Source organism: Bubalus kerabau, chromosome 3 (assembly GCF_029407905.1).
Source record: "Bubalus kerabau isolate K-KA32 ecotype Philippines breed swamp buffalo chromosome 3, PCC_UOA_SB_1v2, whole genome shotgun sequence".
In the NCBI taxonomy this organism is placed as follows: domain Eukaryota; kingdom Metazoa; phylum Chordata; class Mammalia; order Artiodactyla; family Bovidae; genus Bubalus; species Bubalus kerabau.
The window spans coordinates 164,894,860-164,918,630 of NC_073626.1; the positions used below are offsets into that span (position 1 = coordinate 164,894,860).

A 23,771-nucleotide genomic window follows, 5' to 3' on the forward strand; every position below is an offset into this window, starting at 1 on the left:
TCACCTAACTCTACACCTTACTTAACACATGGAAAGAAATCTTATGCTATAGAAAATAGCTGTCATGACGTTCCAATCTAATACATGGTGATGAAAAGTGACTGAACGACTAGTATTCTGTATTTTCTAGATATATTTGTGTGTGTGTAAACTCTTTATCAGTTTGCTAAATAAGACTTTATAGCCAGCTGGTCCTAATTTTTTTTTTTAACAAGTACACAAAAGTACAAAATTAGGATTCAAATTAAGCCAACTAAGATGAACTCCTTATAAATATGGCATTACAATGTGGATCCCATTCTCAATTTTACTGTTTTAATGTATGTGGCTAATTCTCTCACAAAGATGATGAGTTCCTTGAAATCAAGAACAAGTAACTCTTTGTTAAATTCATGGCATTGGAGAAAGAGAGTAGGTGCTCACTAAACATTTGTCAATTGAATGAAAGCACCATAACCAAGGGGCTTCCCAGGTGGCGCTAGTGGGTGAAGAACTCGCCTGCCAATGCAGGAGATGTAAAAGACGCTGGTTTGATTTCTGGGTTGGGAAGATCCCCTGGACGAGGGCACAGCATCCCACTCCAGTGTTGTTGCCTGGAGAATCCCATGGACAGAGGAGCCTGGTGGGCTACAGTCCAGAGGGTTGCAAAGAGTAGGACATGACTGAAGTGACTTAGCACACACTACAACCAAAGTACAGAATACAAACACCTTTCTCATTTTCTAAATTTCTAAAATACAGCCCCATTTATAAAAATAAACAAATTTTAAAATTTAGTCACATGGTCTCAGCTCAGAGGTAAAAATCTATCTTGAGAGAACAAAAATAAAATAAAAGTTTTATTTACCTTAGTAAAGTCAGTTCCTGTGCACTCAATAAATACATTTTTCGTATTTACTGTTATTTTGGAATGGTTTCCTGCAACAAACACAAAACAACAACAAAGCAATCAGGTTCAGAAATAAAGGTGCACTAAAGAACACTACAAATACAAGCTGACACCTCAGAGGTAAGGAGACACACAACTTTTATTCTAATCTCCCATTATAAGCTGGAGAATAAAGATAAAATAAAAAACAAGGTTAAAAAAAAAAGGCTTTACAGAGTGCATTACACAGTATGCTGCTTAACAGAAGCCATCTCATCTCATTTTCATCATCATGCTAAGACAGGGCTGCAGGCAGGACAAGTAAGATTCAAAGATTAAGCTCACTGCCCAGGATCACAAGCTATTAAACAACAAGGCTAAGATTTGGGCCTGGATCTGGCTCACTCCAAAGTCCACGATGAGTACTAGAGTTCAAGATATGGAGAAGGAAGTTTCTCCTTCCCATTGTGAAGCAACTGAACCCCCTTCTCACCTCCAGAAAGGCAAACATCTATGGCTTTGACATCACTAAATTTTGTAAATACATTCAAGTTGCTTCTCAACAAAAGCTTCAGAAAGAAATTAAGAGGGTAAATTTCAGTTCTGAAATTTTAATTTATAAAACAGCAGGTCAAGCAGAATTCCACTTTAACGAAATGAATTACGGGCTAAAACCAAAATATCGACACCTTTTGGAAGAACAGAATCCAGAGAACTAGCACCAGAACATATTTATAAACTTAGCTTTTCCCTTCTCCAGGTGATCTGCCCAACCTTGGGATCAAACTGGAGTCTCCTGCATTGCAGGAGGATTCTTTACCAGCTGAGTCACCAAGGAAGTCCAAGAATACTAGAGTGGGTAGCCTATCTCTTCTCCAGCGGATATTCCCGACCCAGGGATCGAACTTGGGTCTCCTGCATTGCAGGAGGATTCTTTACCAACTGAGCTATCAGGGAAGCCCTAAAAGTAGGTATACATTTATGAATTATATAAAAATCACCAGTAAAATATTGAAAAAATGAAATGAACTATTGCAATAAACGCCACAAAAGACCTGAGATTCTCAGACTGAGTCTTCTGACTGATTCAGCCAAGACAATTGAGAATTCCACAGAAATGCTAAACATTAAGAAGGAAATAGCAAAACATCTAAGGTACTTAAGAAATAACTCACCATTGATGACTGGAGGCATGGAAAGGACGACACCATTGCTATCATAGATAACTGGGTACAGAGGTTTATTTTCAATTATATGTAAATAATGTTTAAGCTGGTTGTCAGTCTGAAAAAAAATTAGACAAACAAAATTAGCTTCTTATTTCTATCAGTGTAATTAGTTTACATACGTGCCTAGCATAAAAAGGGGTGGGGGGGAGAATCAGAAAAATAACAAAACAGCCCCCGAAGTTTTAAATGTATGATATTTTCTAATATAAAGTAATGTCTCAGAATCTTCATACAGCCTCATCTCCTATTGAAGAAAGATGAGTTGTTGTTTAGTCGCTAAGTCATATCCAACTTTTTTGTTGACCTCATGGACTCTGGGCCCACCAGGCTCCTCTGTCCATGGGATTTTCCAGGCAAGCATACTGGAATGGGTTGCCATTCCCTTTTCCAGGAGATCTTTCCAACCCAGGGATCAAACCTATGTCTCCTGTACTAGCAGGCAGATTCTTTACCACTGAGGAAAGATGAGACCACAATTATTTTTCAAGACTCAAAACAGATTTGCAGAGTAAGCCTGAATCACCTTAAGCAAAACAGAAACCATACAAAACTATTTAGATAAACAGGAAAAAAATCACTTGCAAATCAGGCCAACAATAACAGCTGCTTTTCCCAAATGATACCTACCTCTTCTACTATTTGTTAAATGCAGTTTAAAGTGACAACTGAATTGATTTTCACTGCTGGACTCTATAAAGTGCTAATCATGGGAGGCAGGCACTTTGCAATAGTGCATGCCACACACACACACACACACAGTCTAGCTAAATCTTATTGTGCCTTACATTTGCATGAGTTTTAATTATTCCTAAATATGAATATTACAGTGCAGTAAGACCTATGTAAGTGGTTCTCAATCCTAGGTATACATTATAAACATCTGAGAGGATAAAAAAAAGTAATAATAAAACTAGAGCCAGAACTCACTCTAGATCAAATGAACCAATATCTCTGGGTTGGAGCCCAGACACTGTTATTTTTTCAAAAGCACTCATGACATCACCCTAATTATAACTTGATTTTGGAGGAATTTTATGATTTATGCAGAGCTACTACATCAATATAAAATGACCTTTACCTTGTATATGTTCATCAGTTCACAGGCTGTATACTCTTTACTCTTATTTAGAGGCTTGAATTTGATATCAGAAGGTTTCTTTGCAGTGTAAGTAAATGGACCTGACAAAGTGTCCAAATCATGGGTGCCAATAGCAACCAAGGCTCTTTTCCTAAATGTGGAGACGGGGAAGGAGAGAGAGAAAAACAAAAGAGATTTGAAGATCTCAAAATGTAAGACTACAGGTTTTTAAAAATTATTTGTAGACAATTCCTTAAAATAGTCTGTTATTATGTGACATCTTTACATACATTAAAAATATAAGAAATTATAAAGCTACTGAAAACACATTATTTTAGTAGCTGAAATTCCTTCTACTAGTTTTCCTAAGTACTACGTTATTATTAATAGGACATTAACATACCCTTTATCTTCTTTTTTTATCATATTTCCCTTTATCCTACTTCCTCTAATGTCAAGTAAACATAAATGTTTTATTAAGTTAGAATAAACCACCCAAAAACTCCTCTGTTTTTTGGCTTTTCTATATTTTCCTAAATTTCCTGTAACATAGCTATATTGCTTTATTAATGGAAATTAATTTTAAGAACTGAGATTACATTTAAAACTGAATAAGGAAATTTCAAGAGCTATTAATTTCATTTGTTCTACAGCTTATCTGCAAAGAATTTAAGGTAATTTTAGGAACTTAAAGATATAAAGTAGGCAAGAAAGAAACAGAAGCAGGGATATAAAATGAAGCCAGGAACAATGCCAATACTAAATTAGAATCTCAAGGCCTACAGTCTTATCACAGAAGATTACAAATTTGACTCTAAGCTTTCCAATAGACAATCCAAAAAGAGAAACTCAAATCAGAATTTATGATATTCTTAAGGCTTCAAATGTGTTTTAGACTATGTAGGTCTAAACTAAATATCAAATGGATAAAATCATTAGTTATCAAGAAATGTGTTGAGTCCACATTACATGAACTATGAAATAGCTTTGAGAATTTGTTGAAACAAACTTTGGTCAACCTCAAATTAACACAGCATTATACAGCAACTAACTGAATAAATTTTTTTTGTTCAATCTCTAAGACAGGCGACTAGAATTTTAATGGGTGACTTGAACAGAGCTGTTGACAACCCTAGAGGGAGTGTAACTGTACTCAATGAGTTGCATGTTTATATACTAGCATCAGATGTATGCATGCTCAGTTGAGTCCAACTCTTTGCAACCCCATGGACTGTAGCCTGCCAGGCTCCTCTGTCCAAAGGATATCCCAGTCAAGATTACTGGAATGGGTAGCCATTCCCTTCTCCAGGGGATCTTTCCAACCCAGGGATTGAACCTGAGTCTCCTGCATCGGCAGGTGGATTTTTTACCACTGCACCACCTGAGAAGTCATATACTAGCACAGGTAGAAATATACCCATGGCCTGCAACAGAAACCACTCCTCAGAGAAAAAGAACAAAATCAAAAGCCTCTGCCATAACAAGATATTCTGTACACAATCAGAAAGCAGTGCATATGAAAACAGGGAAACACAACATACTCCCAACAAACCAACCCATAAAAATCAGTGCTAAGATGACCTGGATTTTCAAATCACTATGCAGATTTTTAAAATACTACTACCACTACAAAAAAAGCTACTACAATGGTCCAGTCAGTTTAGATAAATCAACAACTGATAAACCCATGAGTAAGAAAATCCATGTTTTCTTGGACATTAATGTTGGTTTTTTAATCCAAAAACAGTACCTCAAAAATGTCGCTAAATTTCAACTTCAAGCCAATCACAAAAAAATTCTGGATGGATCAGAGAGCTATGCATTTTGAAAAACAAACAGCAAACATAGGTACATACACACATACATATACACAAACAAGGTACCATAAACATTATTCAGAGAAGACATAGATGAACAATGCTTAATTAAAACTGTGGAGCAGGACATCCCTTAAGACACAAAACACAAAAGTCATATAGGAAGACTGATAAATATTGACTACACCCAAATTGTAAACTTTATACAATCAAAAGACCCCACAAGTCAAAAGACACAGAGAGAAAAGGTCTACGACACAGGTAAAGAAAAAGGATTAATATCCCCCAAATAAAAAGATATGAAAACTAAAAATAAAAATCAAGATTCTACTTATTATACTGGCAAGAATTTTGGTAAAGTCTTGCTGTGAAAAAGCAGCGACTGAAAGAACCGAGCGAAAAAAAGAGAAACTTCGTTAAAAGGGAACCAAAGAGATTCTATAGAGATAAACAATAAAATATCTGAAGTAAAAAGTTTGCTGGATACTTCCAGGAGTATCAGAGACTAGGCTGACTCTCTTGCCTGACACAATCACAAAAGAGGGAAGACACATATACCACAATGGTTTCTAAGGCCGGCACTGGACCTCAGGCGATGAAGGACAGGAAAGAGATAAGGGAGATGAGAGACAGGAAACAGGTAAGGTAAGCCCTATGACTGCCCAGCTGGCTGCCTGGAGGGACTTCAAGTCACAGGGCAGGAAAGGGGGTCAGGCAGGAGCCCAGTGAACTCCCTAAGTTGAAGAGACACAGCTGAGAGCCTCGGGAGACCAAGATGGCGGCCAGAGGTCACCACACAGAGCACTGGAGATGAACAGAGCTACAAAGGCAGAGAGCTCTGCGATGTGCAGAGGGGCCCCCTCAAGACCTTGCTGAGTATCAATCAGTGTGAGCATGTGAGGAAACCACCTAAGGCCAGGCAAAGAACCATCCAACGCACCAGTGCTCACACAGACTGAAAACCCCATCTTTCACAGGGGCCATGGATAAAGTAGGAACAAGGTCTCGCCTCAGTAGTAAGGACTAACTAGCCTTAGACAGAACACTGTGTGACCAACAAAAACAGAAACACACATACACACACAAAAACAGAGAAAAATCAATGAAACCAAAAGCTAGTTCTGTGAAAACTGACACACAAAGACATCCACTAAAGTAACTGATAAAACTTCTAGCTACACTGATCAAAGGGGAAAGAGAAGACACAGGCATAAAAGAGGTGATACTGATACAGATACTGTAGCTATTAAAGGATAATAAGGGAAGATCAACAACTTTTATGCCAATAAAAGTTTACTATAAATCACTTATTATTTAAGTGAAATGGTTATATCTCTTGAAAAACACAAATTAGGATTTACTGACTCTGGCATATCAGAGTATTAGGATATAATTTATACCTCCCCTTAGAAAAAGCTCACGATTTCCAAAAATACTGCATAAAATACAACTTAAAGCTGAATTAAGTTGTAAGGAAATGCCTTACAATTTAGATAACAATTAGATTCTTCAAATGACCAGAACAGATAACAGGGCTCAAGTACTTACTAGCTATATCAATGCCTATCAGAAATCCTCTATCTTGACCTATATGGTGAAACTATATTTAAATTCTTATTGTTTTGCGTAAGAGTGACATATTTGCAAGACGACAAATAGATTGTTTTTATAAAACAACTTGGAATAAATGTATTTCAGAATCCTAGAAAAAGCTTCTTCTACCATGTACTCAAAAATGTTTCAAGAAAAGAAACTGTGTGAACTTAACCACAGGTGTTTTATTTTTTAAATATTTTTCACACCAGCAGAAAACACCCAAGGTCTCCTTCCCAGCCCTGTGTCCAGCCCATCCCTTACACACAAGCCTCTTTTAGTTTCCACAGTTTACCAAATTGCAATCACTGCAATTACTAAAAAATAAGAATTATGTTTTTCCTTTTATACTCAAGACATATGTAACTATTAATCATACCTTTGATTAGCATGAGGTAACTTATGTTGCTATATTTTAGGACCACACAAAAAAACTTGGTATGTTAGCTAAAGACTAATGTTTCCTATCAGTAACTTTTATTAAGATTTTTGAAAAACTGACATTAGTTCAAGGACTCCCACTGTTACCTTCCTTGACCTTTAGGAGTTGAGGAATTAAACTGATCTGAAGATCATCACACTAAAGGGAGCTCTATGGGAAATGATGTATAGCAATGTCAAAGATAGAATAAGAAAATTCAGTTATTTAAAAATCTCAAAAAAGAAAATACAGTTAAAAAATCTAAAAGGTACTTGCTCTTTGGAAGAAAAGTTATGACAAACCTAGACAGCATATTAAAAAGCTTTGCCACCAAAGGTCCGTATAGTCAAAGCTATGGTTTTTCCAGTAGTCATGTATGGATATGAAAAAGTGAAAGTCAAAGTCAAAGTCATTCAGTTGGGTCCAACTCTTTGAGACCCCATGGACTAAACAGTCCATGGAATTCTCCAGGCCTGAATACTGGAGTGGGTAGCCTTTCCCTTCTCCAGAGGTTCTTCCCAACCGAGGGATCGAACACATATCCTACATTGCAGGTGGATTTTATACCAGCTGAGCCACATGGGAAGTCCATGGATATGAGAGTTGGACTATAAAGAAGCTGAATGCCGAAGAATTAATGCTTTTGAACTGTGGTGTTGGAGAAGACTCTTGAGAGTCCCTTGGACTGCAAAGAGATCCAACCAATCATTCCTAAAAGAAATCAACCCTGAATATTCATTGGAAGGACTGATGCGGAGGCTGAAGATCCAAAACTTTGGCCACCTGATGAGAAGAGCTGACTCATTAGAAAAGACCCAGATCCTGGGAAAGATAGAAGGCAGGAGGAAAAGGGGAGGACAGAGGATGAGATGGTTGGATGGCATCACCAACTCAATGAACATGAGTTTGAGCAAGCTCTGGGAGATGGTGTGGATTGCCATTCCCTTCTCCATGGAATCCTCCCAACTCAGAGATCAAACTGAGGTCTCTCACATTGCAGGTAGATTCTTTACCATCTGAGCCACATGGAAGCCCCCAAATTTAAACTTACTTAAATTTAATTTTCATTAACCTTTCTTGTTATTCTCACATATTCTTATTCTAGAAAAAATTTTTTTAAAAGTCTGCGGGGGTTGGGAGAAGAGAGGAAAGAGGGAGGAAAAGAGGAAGAGAGAAGGGGAGGGAAGGAGAGAAAGAGGGAGAAGCAAGTAAGAAAGAGATACATTCACAAACCTGCAAATGTTCTGATGTAATTTCTCCTGAAGTTCAATGAAGCTGTCATATCTATCTTTTGTAAATTTTATGTTTCGGAGAACCGCTGCAACAGCGTACGGGCGTATTTTAGCTGTCTGAAATTCATTTTATCAGTAGAGATGGTAAATATGAAGGCTTTTCTTTGTAATAACATCTTGTAATAGAAAGTCAGCTGTCACAAATTTTCATTCAATCAACAATAAAATACAGTGGTGGTAGGAGAGGAAGTCATTGTCCTCATGGAATTTACATTTCAGCAAGATCTCTGAAAATTTACTGAATTGTTGATTAAAAAAATTAACCTTTCAAGTAGTTTGCTTTTAGTATTTCTACCAAAACAGCCTTCCCCAAAGAGATTTTCTTTCTAAATGTTATTAACCCACCACAATTTAAATAATTATCTCAAAAGTATTTTAAGCAAACATTTGGATGTTATTTTCCAAAATTATTCACAGAAAACAGATGCTGTCCCCTTTCACTTTTTGGTAAAAACAAAATGACAGTTTTTCAGAGCTAGAGGCTAAATATACAATGATCAAAGAAAACTACATTTGGCAGAAGGGTCAGCTCTGTCCCACCTTAGAGATATATACACACAAGGGATGTTTTTAAACGAAAAATAAGAATTGATCCTTATTACCTCTTCTGTGATGATCAACTTCTGGATTTCTCCTTTAGGCATTATCCGTTTATACATCGGAGTCTTTATCCTAAAATATTAAAATAAATGTGTTCATTACTAATCAAAACATTTGAAACTAATTTATTCTGTGTATAGAAAGTATACAAAATGCACAGAAGTAGGACAATGGGTTAAAGTTACAGCAAATCAAATTTGGGCTGAGTATTTAAAAATAAAATCCTAACAAATATTCTAACATTTCTAGTTGTTTAAAAATGGGCCATGATGTCTCATGGTAATGCATATTACCATCACTGGAGTCTCAGGGGACTAGAAAACCTTTAATTAAGCAAACTGTATGCAGGCATTTAAACATCAGCTGAGGGGCTGGATTAAATAACCTTTAAGTTTTATTCCAACCATGAGAGTTTGAACTTCTCAGAAAAACAGAGCTTCTTACAAACACAGATGGTCTGGCTCCACCTGGACTTAATAAATCAGGCTATTCAAGAGAAAGGCCTGGTAAATGGTACACTCTGAAGGCATAGTTCAGGTGATTGTTATATCAGGTGAGGGTGGGAACCATTGTTCTAACAGTGCTTTTCAAACCTCAAGGTGCCTACAATCAACTGGTGAATTTGTTAAAGCATATATTCTGATTCAAGAGGTCTTGGGTAGAAGCAGATTCTGCAGTTCTTACAGGCTCCCAGGTGTTACAGATGCTGGTCCCTGGTCCACACTTCGGGTAGCAAAGGTTTTAAGTTATTTTCCTAATTTTCTCTCATCATAAAAATCATATGAGGTGCCTGCTAAATTCTTATCAGGCAGGTTTGGGAAACACAATGTAAGGAGACTATCCCTGACCCTAAAATATAAACATCTGGACTTCCCTGGTGGTATAGTGGATAAGAATCTGCCTGCCAATGCAAGGGGGACATGGGTTCGATCCCTGATCTGGGAAGATTCCACATGCCTTGGTGCAATTCAGCCCATGGGCCACAACTCCTGAGCGCACATGCTGCAACTTCTGAAGCCCGTATGCCTGTGGTCTACAACAAGAGATGGCGGTGGTGGTTTAGTTGGTAAGTCCTGTCTGACTCTCACGACCCAAGAACTGTAGCCCACCAGGCTCCTCTGTCCATGGGATTTCCCAGATAAGAATATTGGAATGGGTTGCCATTTCCTTCTCCAGGATATCTTCCCAACCCAAAGATCAAACCCACATCTCATGAAAAGCCACCACAATGAGAAGCCCACATACCACAACTAGAGAGTACTAGAGGAAAGCTTGTGAACAGCAACGAAGACCCAAAGCAACCAAAGAATAAAAAATAAAATAAACATCTGATTGTCATGCAGAGAAGCAACTGGGTCAACCCTCAAATTTTAACCATCTTATTAACCAAATGCCTTATTATCACCCTTTCACCAACACCTGTCTCTCATCTGACGGCCTCATAGTTTCAAAGTCTAGCCTATCAGCCTGATTGGAGAAGGAAATGGCAACCCACTCCAGTGTTCTTGCCTGGAGAATCCCAGGGATGGGGGAGGCTGGTGGGCTGCCGTCTATGGGGTCACACAGAGTCGGACACGACTGAAGTGACTTAGCAGCAGCAGCAGCCTATCAGCCTGAGGCTCATATTCTTTTGCATCTGACAAGATAATGGGTAAGTAATCAAAAAATAATAATTTTTTTCCATGTCCATTATTTATTTATTTTAATTGGAGGCTAATTACTTTACAATATTGTGGAGGTTTTTGACATACATTCACGGAGAAGGCAATGGCACCCCACTCCAGTACTCTTGCCTGGAAAATCCCATGGATGGAGGAGCCTGGAAGGCTGTAGTCCATGGGGTTGCTGAGGGGCGGACACGACTGAGTGACTTCACTTTCACTTTTCACTTTCATGCATTGGAGAAGGAAATGGAAACCCATTCCAGTGATCTTGCCTGGAGAATCCCAGGGACGGGGGAGCCTGGTGGCCTGCCATCTATGGGGTCCCACAGAGTCGGACACGACTGAAGTGACTTAGCGGCACATAAATCAGCCATGGGTGTACATGTGTTCCCCATCCTGACCCTCCCTCCCCATCCCATCCGTCAGGGTCATCCCACTGCACCAGTCCTGAGCACCCTGCCTCATGCATCAAATCTCAACTGGCGATTTATTTCACATATGATAGTATACGTTTCAATGCTATTCTCTCAAATCATCCCACCCTCACCTTTTCCCACAGAGTCCAACAGTCTGTTCTTTATAATTATTTTTGATAGCTTTACTGTTTCACCTTTTTTTCACTTTACATATTCATCATTTTCTATATGTATTACATGAAGAGTCGGAAGGGGACTTGAAAACATTCTTTATTATAAATTACAAGTCTGAAACTAGAGAAGTCAATTACCTTGCCCACAGCCGTCACGAGATCTTCAGTTTTCCAGTCAGGAAGCTCCATTTCTGAGCTTCCTCAGAATTCTTAAGAAAACAGCATATAAAGTTGCACCCTTCTGCTTTTCTCCCAACCTTTAACCAACCCCATAAACTATCTATTCCAACTGGATTACTGAAGGAACTCACATGAACCCACTAAAGAGTTATTAAAGAAGCCATAAAATCATTAACCACTCCAGTTTTAAAACATGCTCCCCAAATGAAAGACTATGACTCTTTTTTTCAACTTTCAAATGGCTACATCTACAGGCTCCAGTCAGCTCTCCATGCAGACCCAAAGCTGTGGATCTGTCCAACAAGCTTTTTTCCAGAAACTTAAACAGGGTTGTTGACAGTGACAGACAAAGAAAAAAGAAATCCCACTTAGCCACGGGTTTAATGAATATACTCCCTTACCTTTCTTTGAAGACTTGAAGTCCTCGAACCAATCCTTCCAGACACAGCAGGTCATATCTATTGGCAGGGACATCGATTTTGTAGAGAACAACATCAGAGGCCCCATGGGCCTTTTCATTACCTTGTTCCTTACTTATAATTTCCTTTTCAGATGTCTAAAACAAACCCAAAAATTAAAACAAAACTAAATAAATCTAAATTTTTTTCGAAAAAGTCATTATCAGTCCTATAAAGAAGTAATTACACTGTTCATGTTCTTTTCAGAGCAGCAGAAAGCTGTCTAAAGCAAGGCGTGGGCTAAACTTTGCCTACTACTTGTTTTTGTAAATAAAGTTCTACTGAAACATTGTCAGGCCTATTCATTTACATTTCATCTGTTGTTATTTCCATACTGCAACAGCTGAGTTGTGACAGAGACTCTATATAGCTTTCAAAAGCTTGCTATTTGGCAGAAAAAGTTTGCTCATCCTTGATCTAAAAGAAAATGAAAATACCAAGGAAAACACAATAAGAACCAAGAAGCAGCAATAACGAAAGTGTCAATGAGACAAAGTAAAGGAAATTCACCAAATAAAAGCTATTTTGGGAATTCCCTGGTGGTCCAGAGGTTAGGTCACCACACTTTCACTGCTGAGGGCCTGGGTTCAATCCCTGGTCAGGGAACTAAGACCCCACGAGCCAAGAAACAAAAAAAGAGAGAGAGAAAGAAAAAGGAAAAAAAAAAAGAAAAGATATGCAACCTTTTATAAGATAATGACTCTAAAAGCTAAATCCTATGGGCACCCAAGACTAGAAGCAACATGAAAATGAGAATAATACTATAAAAGCAAACAAAAACATTTGAAGGGATCATCAGAAGCTGTGGTGTAAATCAGAAGGGATTATAAGTGTATAGTCCATGGGGTTGCAAAGAGCTGGACACGACTGAGTGACTTTCACTCACTCACTCACTCACAGGTGCAATGGGAAGAGGTCTAAGTACAGTAAAGGGTACAAAGCAGCAAGAGCAAAAACAAACGAGGGAGAAAGGGGAAGAAATACCACTAGAATAAATTCAGTGCAGAAGTAAAAAGCTTAGACTATCTCAATCACCACACTGTAGAGATTTTCTTAAAAACAATCATTGCCAAGAAGTTAAATTCTGTTCTCTACATTTACCATGGCAGGAAAATACCTATATACTTATTTCCAATCAAATTCCTTAGAAGTCATACTCCAACTGTTAATGTTACCCACTAGTTACCCCAACTTAACTGGAACTCCTGCTATTTCTATCACAAATCATCTGCTAAAATAACTGATGCACTCCTATCAAAATATATGATGTATTTTGTTTTACATGGGGCTCTCCTACTGCCACAAGATGAGCAGTTCAGATTACTTCCCAAAGAAGTATAATCTACACTTGTATAGCATGCTGAAGAATTCACTTTCCTCAATGAGCACTATGCACCTGAGTTACACCTGAGGAAGCACAGAGTCCACAGGAGGCTGGAACCGCCCAGGGCTCATAGTGCTTTTTGACTGTGGGCTCCAAGGAACACCTTCACTGGCCATCTCAAATTCAGGAGGCATACTGTGAAAATTAGGGAAAATTTAAAAATAAAAAAAGAATGTTGATGTATGGCAGAAATCAACATAATATTGTAAAACAATTATCCTTGCTTATTTAACTTACATGCAGAGTACATCATGAGAAACGCTGGGCTGGAAGAAGCACAAGCTGGAATCAAGATTGCCATGAGAAATATCAATAACCTCAGATATGCAGATGACACCACCCTTATGGCAGAAAGTGAAGAGGAACTCAAAAGCCTCTTGATGAAAGTGAAAGAAGAGAGTGAAAAGGTTGGCTTACAGCTCAACATTCAGAAAACAAAGATCATGGCATCCAGTCCCATCACTTCATGGCAAATAGATGGAGAAACTGTGGCTGACTTTATTTTTCTGGGCTCCAAAATCACTACAGATGATGACTGCAGCCATGAAATTAAAAGACGCTTACTCCTTGGAAGGAAAGTTATGACCAACCTAGATAGCATATTGAAAAGCAGAGATATTACTTTGCCAACAAAGGTCCGTCTAGTCAAGGCTATGGTTTTTCCAGTAGCCATGAATGGATGTGAGAGTTGGACTACAAAGAAAGCTGAGCACAGAAGAATTGATGCTTTTGAACTGTGGTGTTGGAGAAGACTCTTGAGAGTCCCTTGGACTGCAAGGAGATCCAATCAGTCCATCCTAAGGGAGACCAGTCCTGGGTGTTCATTGGAAAGACTGATGTTGAAGCTGAAACTCCAATACTTTGGCCACCTGATGTGAAGGGCTGACTCATCTGAAAAGACCTGATGCTGGGAAAGATTGAGGGCAGGAGGAGAAGGGGATGACAGAGGATGAGATGGTTGGATGGCATCACCGATTCAATGGACATGAGTTTGGGTAAACTCCGGGAGTTGGTGATGGACAGGGAGGCCTGGCATGCTGCAGTTGATGGGGTTGCAAAGAGTCAGATACGACTGAGCAACTGAACTAAACTGAAAAAACAAGTTGTTTTTTTTTAAAGAAACAAAAAAAAAAAAAAAAAAAAAAGAAGAGGATAAAGAGCAAGGGGAAGAGAAGGGGGCAGGAGAGGAAGAGGAGAAAAGAAATGGGGGAGGGACAGGGGAGGATATGAGAAGAGGCAGGAAAAATTAGAATTTAAACTGAGTTCCATCAAAGGGGTCAACAAAATTGCTAATGTTTTAGTGAAGAAAGATAAGTCACTTCATAGGGGTGCTGGATTTCAGGACCCCATATAAAGAAGGGGAGAAAATGTAACTAGAGATCCTTTACAAAAAAGACACGGCTGCCTAAGCCTTCTCCCATTTTCAGTATCTCAGTTCATACAAAGATCACAGGTGATGACTGTGATCAATGCAGTTTATCAGTGCTAACAAAAATGTTATGGAAATCAATAACCACAGAAACTTCAGAGCCAGAGGGATCTATGATAAGCAAAAGCTAAAGTGTTAGTCCCTCAGACATGTCTACCTCTTTGCGACCCCATGGAATGTAGCCTGCCAGGCTCCTCTGTCCATGGGATTCTCCAGGCAAGAATACTGGAATGGGCTGCCATTTCTTCTCCAGGTCAGAGGATCGTCCTGACCCAGGGATCGAACCTGGGTCTCCTGCATTGCAGGCAGACAGCCACCAGGGAAGCCCAGCGGGATCTACAGGGATCCCTGAAAGGATTATACATGTAAACTCCTTATGTACAGATGAAAAATAGGCCCAGAGAGGCAATGTAATATCCATGGTTCCACAGCTAGTAAATGTGGTAGCTCAAACTATTACTTCATTTTTCTGACCTTCAGTCCAATACTTAGATATTACACAACCTCAAACATAATTTTGAATTCTAATAAAATTAACATATACTATAGAAATCTCAACTGACTTCTAGAGCATATAGACGCTCAGTAACATTAAAAAAATTCTTTTTTGTAACATTAGTAAAGAAGCAGCAGGAAAACTAAGACAAGACAACACAGGTTTTTGTCAGTCTGAAGGCTTTTTTAACCTTATAGTGTTATTATACACTGAACAGATTAAGAAGGCTTGGGGGAAAAAATAACACTAATTACCAAGAAATATTGTCTTTTTAGTTACAAGCACAGTGTTTCTAATACATAATCAATATTAGTTATCTATTTGGTAAATAAAGCTATTTTTTAAACATTTTAATCAGTGTACAATTCAAAGACCAGGAAAATGTTTCAAAATCATTTTTACAAGCAATTCTTCAAAAGGCAGGAGATCATTTTACAAGATCAATGTATAGAGTAATAAATGAAGAATGAATTAACACCGGAACAGGCATGGGAGGAAGGTGGGATGGGGCTCAGAGGAAATGGAGGAGGAGGGGCCACAGGCCAAGGAGACAACAAGTCTGGCTGAAGCTCAGTTTCCATTGCTCCCAGACCCCTTCCTGATGCCTCGAGGGGACTGCATCCGAATAAAGGCATGAACCCCTTTGGAGATCTTACATAAAGCGACAACTTAGAACCAGAGCTTAGTCTCATAACACAGAGAACACAGAAACCACCAGGGCCCACAAATGTTTCCTCTTAGTCTAACCATAAGGTAACAAAGATAAAATGTAATGAACTTAGATACAGAATATTAAAGAAATATCTAATACATACAATTTCATCAAGTTCCAGTCCAAATTCAAAACACAGTTCATCAAATTCTTCATCAGCTAGGGGAAAAAAAAGAGATTACAAATTTTAATCTGTTCAGTACAAATGCAAAAAGCACATAAAAACTGCATCTTTTTAACTGTCTTACACCAAACATACTAGATATCAGGCATCAGATATCACCATTTAAAAACAAAAAAAGCTTGATCAAAAACAATTTTTAAAGAAAGAAAAACAAAACTATTAAATAAAGGGCTGATTCATCTAACTAATATCAGCTATAGAATCAGATTACCTGATTGTAAGCATGGGGAGCTTACACTTGCTGCTAAGTCGCTTCAGTCGTGTCCGACTCTGTGCGACCCCATAGACGGCAGCCTACCAGGCTCCCCTGTCCCTGGGATTCTCCAGGCGAGAACACTGGAGTGGGTTGCCATTTCCTTCTCCAGTGCATGAAAGTGAAAAGTGAAAGTGAAGTCACTCAGTCATGTCCGACTTCTATCGACCCCATGGACTGCAGCCCACCAGGCTCCTCCATCCATGGGATTTTCCAGGCAAGAGTACTGGAGTAGGGTGACCAGAACGTCATATTTAACAGTAAAATGCTAGAAGCTTTTACTCTGAAATTATTTTGAAGACATCCATGCCATCCTTCTTACACTTACTTGGAAGAAAAACAACTTGCAAGCAGGGATCTAATGTTAAGTGGGTCCAAATCACAGATCCAACACAATAGAATCACGTCATATAAATGCTATCATTTCAAATTCTCTTAGGTGGCCTGACAGCTGGCTTTGGAGCCAGCTCAATCTGAGTTCAATTTCTGACTGTTCCACTAGTCCTGAGAGCTTGGCACCTTATGGAAACTTTCTGATTCCTATGCCTCATAAAGTAGTATTTTACAGCCATGCATGCAACTGCTGGAAAGATTTAAATGCATTCATGCAGATAATGGGCTTCACCTAGTATCCTGAAACACTGTAGGTCTGCAATCATTAATAGTTCTCTTCCTTACTTTTAAATCATATCTTACTTTGCTTTGCTACCTGATACACAGCATTGTCAGGGTTTTCATGTTACGAAGAATGGAACACAAACCATCATTACCAGTATATTCTAGTGTTAAGCTGGTCTTAAGATTTCTGATCCTGACATTGAAGTTCAATTCAAGTTAACATTTATTGTGCATCTTCTATGAGTTGGCACTATACTAGGTGCCAGGGCTACAAAGATAAATAAAACACAATTCCTACAATAACCACTCCCTACTCCAGTAAACAAACCAGATATGTAAATGCAGATATCTTAAGTGCAAGGTACAGAGCTGGCACAAAGGAAGTCATCAACTGAGGGTCAGTAAAAACTTCACAGAAAGGAGTCCATTAGGCAGGGACCCTGGGGAGTGAGAAAACAGCATGAGAAATCTGGCACGTTCCATATGAATGCTGCATGAGGCTCATGTCAGGAAGAGATACGATGGAAGAAGTAGAGAGAAGTCAGCTCCTGATGCCAAGGGATTTGCCCTCCGTCCTGCCTGAGGCGATGGGGAGTTACACTGCAGGACTTCCAGCTGGGCAACAGCATGATCAGATCTGCACTTTAGAGCAGCAGTATCCAACCTTTTTGGCACCAGGGACCGGTTTAGTGGAAGACAATTTTTCCACAGACCTGGGGGATGATTCAAGCACATTACGTTTATCATGTACTTTATTTCTCTTTTTATTACATCAGCGCCACCTCAGAAAATCAGGCATTAGATCCCAGAGGTTGGGGACCCCTGCTTTAAAGAATGGTGGCAGGGGACTTCCCTGGCGTCCCCAGTGGTTAAGAATGCGATCCCAATGCAGGGGACCAGGTTCAATCCCTGGTCAGGGAACTAAGATCCCACGTGCTGCATGGTGCAGCCAAAACAACGACAACAAAAAAGAATGGTGGCAGGGTGGCAGACGAACTGGAGCAGAGAATCTACTGCAAACAAGTGCGACAGTGAGGAATTCATTAAAGCAGCAGCAGTGAGTGTGAGGGAGAAGGAAGAGTGTGAGAAATGTGGAAGGCAAAATCTGTAAGGCGCAAAGGCTGACTGGGAGGCGGGAAGAGTGAGTGAGCAGGAGGCGCCTAGGATGGCTCCCAGGTCCTTGGTGGGGGTGAATGTGTAGGTGGCGGGTGTCATTAACTAGGGCAGGAGGTGACAGAGGCCCCCAACGATCCCTCCTCCTGGTGCTCCCACCCTGTTAACTGAGGTCTCAGACAACCACATGGATGAACCTGGAAGCACATTGTCCAGCCCAGCCCAGCTCTGAGATGACTGCACACCGAGCTGACAGCTTGCCTGCAACCTGGTAGGAGACCCACGGCCAGCTCTCCCAGCTACGCAGCTCCTCCCTCGATTCCTCTCTCAGAAACTGCAAAATAATAAAGCCTTGTCATTTTAGCCTCCTAAGTACGGGTGTAATCAGTGATGTAGCAGTAAATAACTAACACAGACTTCGGTCCCTGGAAGTGGAGTGCTGCCGTAACAAAACAAAATGCAAGAAAGGCTCTGGAGTCAGGAGGTGGGCTTTGACAGCGTAAACAAAACCTCAAGTGCCTGACAAAGCTGTTATTTGAAGCCTCGGTCTCCGACAAGGAGGCAGGTAAGGACATGGAGGAAAGTGTGGAAGTGTTACTGGAAACTGACAGACTTGGCATCCTTTTCATGTAGAGGCAAAGCTTAGTAACACTGTTGCTGACGGTTACCAGGACTGAAGAAAATGTACCCACTCAACAGGGTGATGTTAATCAAGCTTTCCATCCAGTGCTGACACAGTGGTTTATAATGTGAGAGAAGAGATGAAGACTAGGAAATAAAAAGGAGCCAGGGCTTGGTTTTAAAAATTCTCAGTCTCCCCAGATGTAAAAAATGCTAAGATTAAAAAATGACTTCTGAGCAAAGAGCAAATCCAGAGCATTGCCAGGGAGACATGGTCTAAAGATGAAATCAAGGGTGTGACTGTAAACTCTTGAGACTCAGCAAAATCAAAAACACTGTTCACTCAGACAAAAGGCACTATGGATCAAGAAATGAAGGATGTGCCTCACAAATTTATTCAGTCTCCCAACTGAGTTTAAATAAGAGCACTGTGTCAGCAGAGGCCCAAGGTACAGAACAGCTTATTTCAGAGATCCATAGGTGCTGTGGCTTTTGACCAAGGAAGTGGAAACCAACAAAACTGACTGAAGATCCAGAGTTTTTTTTTTTTCTTTTTAAAGAAATACATATGCACAAACATTGCAAGCTGGAGCTAAAAGGGACAGAGATGGGAAGAAATGAATACCCAAAATCTGTTAGTGGGAAGAAGACTGAGAAAACCAATCAGCTGTAAAGGGTGCTTTCTTTTCACCAAAAAAATAAACTAACAAGCATCACTCAGAGGGTAAAACCAAGAGACTAGAGGGTGGAGCAGAACCAAGGACAAAGATCCCAGGCCTGAAGTTCTAATCAAGAATCTCCAACATTTACCAGCTCAATTTCAGAACTACCATGGACCAGTAAGTCCTTTGTGTCTCCAATCTTTCTCTTTTGAAGAACAATGTCCTAGGCCTGTCTTACCACTGTGTGTTAGGTACAGGTGGAGCAGATAACCTGTCTCTTTAGTCTCTTGGGTCAAGAGTAATTATACCCGAGGAGCTGTACTTAGGGAACTACACTGAAGAGCCTCGTCCGCAACTGGACCTGATTTAGATGAAGAGACTGGGTTCTGAGCTGCTGCTGTAATGTGATGACACTTCTTGGGGCTTTGGGAGGGAGTGTATGTTGCATGTGGGAGGAACATGAATCGTTGGGGGCCACAGAACAGATGGTACTAGTCAGCTCCCAAGCTGGCCTCCAAGAACACTTGCCTCTGGTCTTCTGGTACCAACATCCTTTGCAGTCTCCACCTGCACGGTGCCAGAATTGGTCTCTGTGACCCAGAGAATATGGCCAGGGATGGTATATTACCTCTGATACGTTAGGAAAAACTGTGGCTTCTATTGTGAGCTCTCTCTTGACTATCTGCTCTCCTGGACCTCTCACTCTGGGACAAACGAGTCACCATGTTGCAAGCAGTCCTATGGAGAGGTCAAGGTGGGAAGCACTGAACTCTCTGACCAAAACTCAGCAAGGAACTGCGGTCTGCCAACAAGCACTTGAGTGAACTTGGAATTAAGACTCTCCAGCCCATTAGACCTTGAGATGAGTATAGACCTGACACCTTTACTACAACCAGGTGAAAGTCAGAACCACTCAGCTAAGTCATTCCCCAATCCTTGAGCCTCAGAAACATATACCAAATGACCATTGTTAAGGTGCTAAGTTTGAGGATTATCTATAGATAAATAAATGGTTACTGACAAAATTGTTTGGACTCATTAAAATATACTGAATCCTTTATTGAGTCCTAATTATCATACAATTTGTTTTATTCCTTTCAGCTGTATTTCACCACTTAAATGCAAGGAAGAACCAATAATAAATCATGTTTAATGATTCCCTCTAACAAAATGACACCCCTAGGTAACTACATCTTTGGGGTTTATATGATATACAGAAGTGGCTCTGGCAGCATTGCAAGCAATTACACCAAGGCAGGACAGGCCTAGAATTGAAGAACAGTGAAAACAAATCAGTTAACAAGAAAACGAGTGGCAAGAGGAAAACATCTTAACAGAAAGGCGATAAAAAAAGATGGACTAAGGAGACAAAACTGCCCCAGAAGAGCAAAATTAATAGAATAAAAGCAGCTTGAGGGCTTCCCTGATGCCTCAGCGGTACAGAATTTGACCTTAATTTAATTAACATTTAAAAGATTAAGAACACATGAAATATAAAATAATAATGAGTATTATTCCTGAATTGTCTGAAGTACACCAACATCAATCTTCCTGAGTGAAACTTTAATGAGCCAGCAGTCGACAGATATTTATGAATAATCAAGTTTACCTGACATCTCTCAATATGAAGAAAAGGGAGAGGGTAGCTAGAGAATAAAACATCAGATGATGGTAAACAGGCTATAAATCTTAACCATTTTTTAAAACCTAGATTATTTCTTACTTTCCCAGATATGGATATCCAAGTGGGAATTTACCACAGTAGTCCTGAACAAATTTTGCTACACACCACCTTGTGTAACTTAGATATATCATAAACAATTAGTGAGAATACGGTTTAGAAGGATGGGTTAGAAATATAAAAAAGCATAGCATGAAATAAACAGCGTAGAGAATAAGAGCCCCGTTTAGAGGACAAGAGCATTACATCTATTTTCAGGGACTTAGGGCAAAACACTGGGCTTCCCAGGGGGCTCAGTGGTAAAGAATCCTGCCAATGCGGGAGACTCAGGATCCATCCCTGGGTGCGGAAGATCCCCTGGAGAAGGAAATGGCAACCCACCTCCCAGGATTCTTGCTCGGGAAATCCCATGGACAGAGGAGTCTGGAGGGCTACAGTCCATGGGGAAGCAAGAGAGTCAGACAGGACTTAGCGACTAAACAACAAGGACAAAAGACTAGGGAGAATAACACTTTAAGAATACAGGTAACCCTTGAAGGAGGCAGGGATCCGGGTTCGGATCCCTCTACCAGGTCCGAAATCTCTGTATAACTTACAGTTGGCCCTCCTGCGGTCTGCATGGGAGGATTCAACAACCACAAATGATGTAGAACCTCAGTATTTACTGCTGAAAATAAAACCTTCTGTAAGTGGACCCGCTCAGTTCAAACTCGGACTGTTCAAGGCTTAGCCGCACCACAGTATCTAAAAGTACACCTCTTCAGGTGTACTTTTAGTTTTTAAAAGCTAATTTTATTTCCACAGTAGTATCTTATTGTAGACAGCAGTACCTGAGGGGCTTGCTATATTGAGCCCTTAAACTAAAAACAGCTCTCAGAAACCAATTATCACACTCGTTACACAAGCTGATAACATTGGACACGGCAGATATCCCTTCAACTGCTATATGCATAGGGTAATTGGTAAGTGCACTTTATATTTCCCCTTTTTTTCAGTGGCAGTGTTTGTTAAAACTGAAGAGATGAAGGGGCAGCCTGAAGACTAGGTCCACCGAGTCGACTCCTCATCACTCAGGGCTCAGCCCACATGCTGCTGCTGCTGCTAAGTCACTTCAGTCGCCTCCGACTCTGTGCGACCCCATAGACAGCAGCCCACCAGGCTCCGCCGTCCCTGGGATTCTCCAGGCAAGAACACTGGAGTGGGTTGCCATTTCCTTCTCCAATGCATGAAAGTGAAAAGTGAAAGTGAAGTCGCTCAGTTGTGTCCGACCCTTAGCGACCCCATGGACTGCAGCCTACCAGGCTCCTCCGTCCATGGGATTTTCCAGACAAGAGTACTGGAGTGGGGTGCCATCGCCTTCTCCGAGACCACATGCTACCACCTAATTAACGTTTTTCCAAACACAGTATCTTTTTTGTTTCCCTGCTAGCATTTAACATTATCCAAACCAGCATCAGTTACTAAGCTGGTTTTATTATCTGCCCCTTTCATCAGAAATGTGAACGTGGTGGACTTCAGGCGCCCTGTGCACCGCTGTATTCCCAAAACGCCAAGAACAATACATAGCACATAACCGGCGTTAGGTAAACGTGAATAAAATAAAACCAGAAAGGAAAGCAGGCTGTGCCTCCTGCTCCTGCTCACAAATGGGAGTTCCCAGAGCGCTCTTCTTGCACTCCACTGGCTACACTTGGATTGCCATCCGGAGCTTCATTCCTGTTCTACCCCCTGGCATCAGGTACGCCGGAGGCGCTCCGTAAGACACCTGTGAATGAATGACACTGCGAGCCCAGCACGTGCGGGTGCTGCCCTGACACCCGCGGCAAACTGTTCCCAGAGGCTACATCCGCGGCTGGCCTACCCTACCTGGACCCCGAACGCTAGGCCAAAACCTGCGCGCAGCATAAACATGGCCACAATGCCTTTTTGCAAGAGGGTCCCAGCCTCCGAGGAGAGGCGCAGAGCACAGGCTACGGGGCGCGCACTCACTGTAGGTCCGGCCCAGGGCTCGGAAGAGCAGATCCCGCTTCACGCTGACAGTCGGCATGGCGAGTCCTGCCCACTGCGCCTGCGCGGAGCGCGGGCCCAGGCTCGGCGACAGGACTGTGTGTAGGACCCGATCCTTCCGTGTGGGCTGTCTTAAATATTGCCAGTCTAATTCTCACAGTTCCTCTTCTCGATTTTCATTTGAAAGCAGGTGTGTCGCCACCATGAAGCTCATTAAATCTAATTCGTTGGGAAAATAAACTGGAGGCCGAAAAAGGTGACATATTTGGATAGAATGGGCGAGGGTTTGATAGTCAGTAAGATGAACAGCCCGCGAAGGTCCTCACGCCTTCAACACTACGGAAGGAGGACGGCCAGCTAGGTGGGCGGGGCGAAGGCGGGGCGAGTGCGTGGAGGAGGCGGGACCTAGAGATGGAGACGTCTCTTGGGAGGGAGTGAGACTGTGAGAAGGCAAGGTCTCAGGCAGCTCCAGGTGGCGCTAGGGATAAAGAGCCCTCCTGCCAGTGCAGGACAGCTAAGAGACTTGGGTTTCATCCCTGGGTGGGGAAGATCCTCTGGACGAGGGCGCGGAAACCCTCTCCAGTATTCTTGTTTGGAGAATCCCATGGACAGAGGAGCCTGGCGGACTACAGTCCGTGGGGTCGCAGAGTCAGACACGACTGACGCTTATTAGCAGGCAGCCAGGACTGCGTGATGTGCAAACCCAAGTAGCGGGAGCCAAACTGTTAGCGCTTCTGCTTTTATCTCATTCTTTAGACCCTGATGCTGGGAAAGATTGAAGGCGGGAGGAGAAGGGGACGACAGAGGATGAGATGGTTGGAT

General features: G+C 41.0%; 1 protein-coding gene across 3 annotated transcripts in view; it reads right to left on the reverse strand.

Annotated features, from left to right (window-relative positions):
• Window positions 1-23,249, reverse strand: part of FARSB (phenylalanyl-tRNA synthetase subunit beta) — a 68,682-nt gene extending 45,433 nt beyond the window's left edge. Inside the window, exons 1-8 of one of the 3 annotated variants that reach the window (XM_055573590.1) lie at window positions 22,809-23,241; window positions 15,914-15,969; window positions 11,733-11,887; window positions 8,901-8,970; window positions 8,240-8,355; window positions 3,176-3,326; window positions 2,044-2,152; window positions 848-918 (exon numbers count right to left, since the gene is read on the reverse strand). In XM_055573590.1, coding sequence (XP_055429565.1) covers window positions 848-918; window positions 2,044-2,152; window positions 3,176-3,326; window positions 8,240-8,355; window positions 8,901-8,970; window positions 11,733-11,887; window positions 15,914-15,969; window positions 22,809-22,989 — 909 coding nt within the window. In that variant the 5' untranslated portion in view covers window positions 22,990-23,241. Of the gene's footprint in view, window positions 1-847; window positions 919-2,043; window positions 2,153-3,175; window positions 3,327-8,239; window positions 8,356-8,900; window positions 8,971-11,732; window positions 11,888-15,913; window positions 15,970-22,808 lie in introns of all 3 variants that reach the window. The other 2 variants (XM_055573591.1, XM_055573592.1) reach the window with 2 other exon arrangements.
• Window positions 23,250-23,771: the final 522 nt, after the last annotated feature.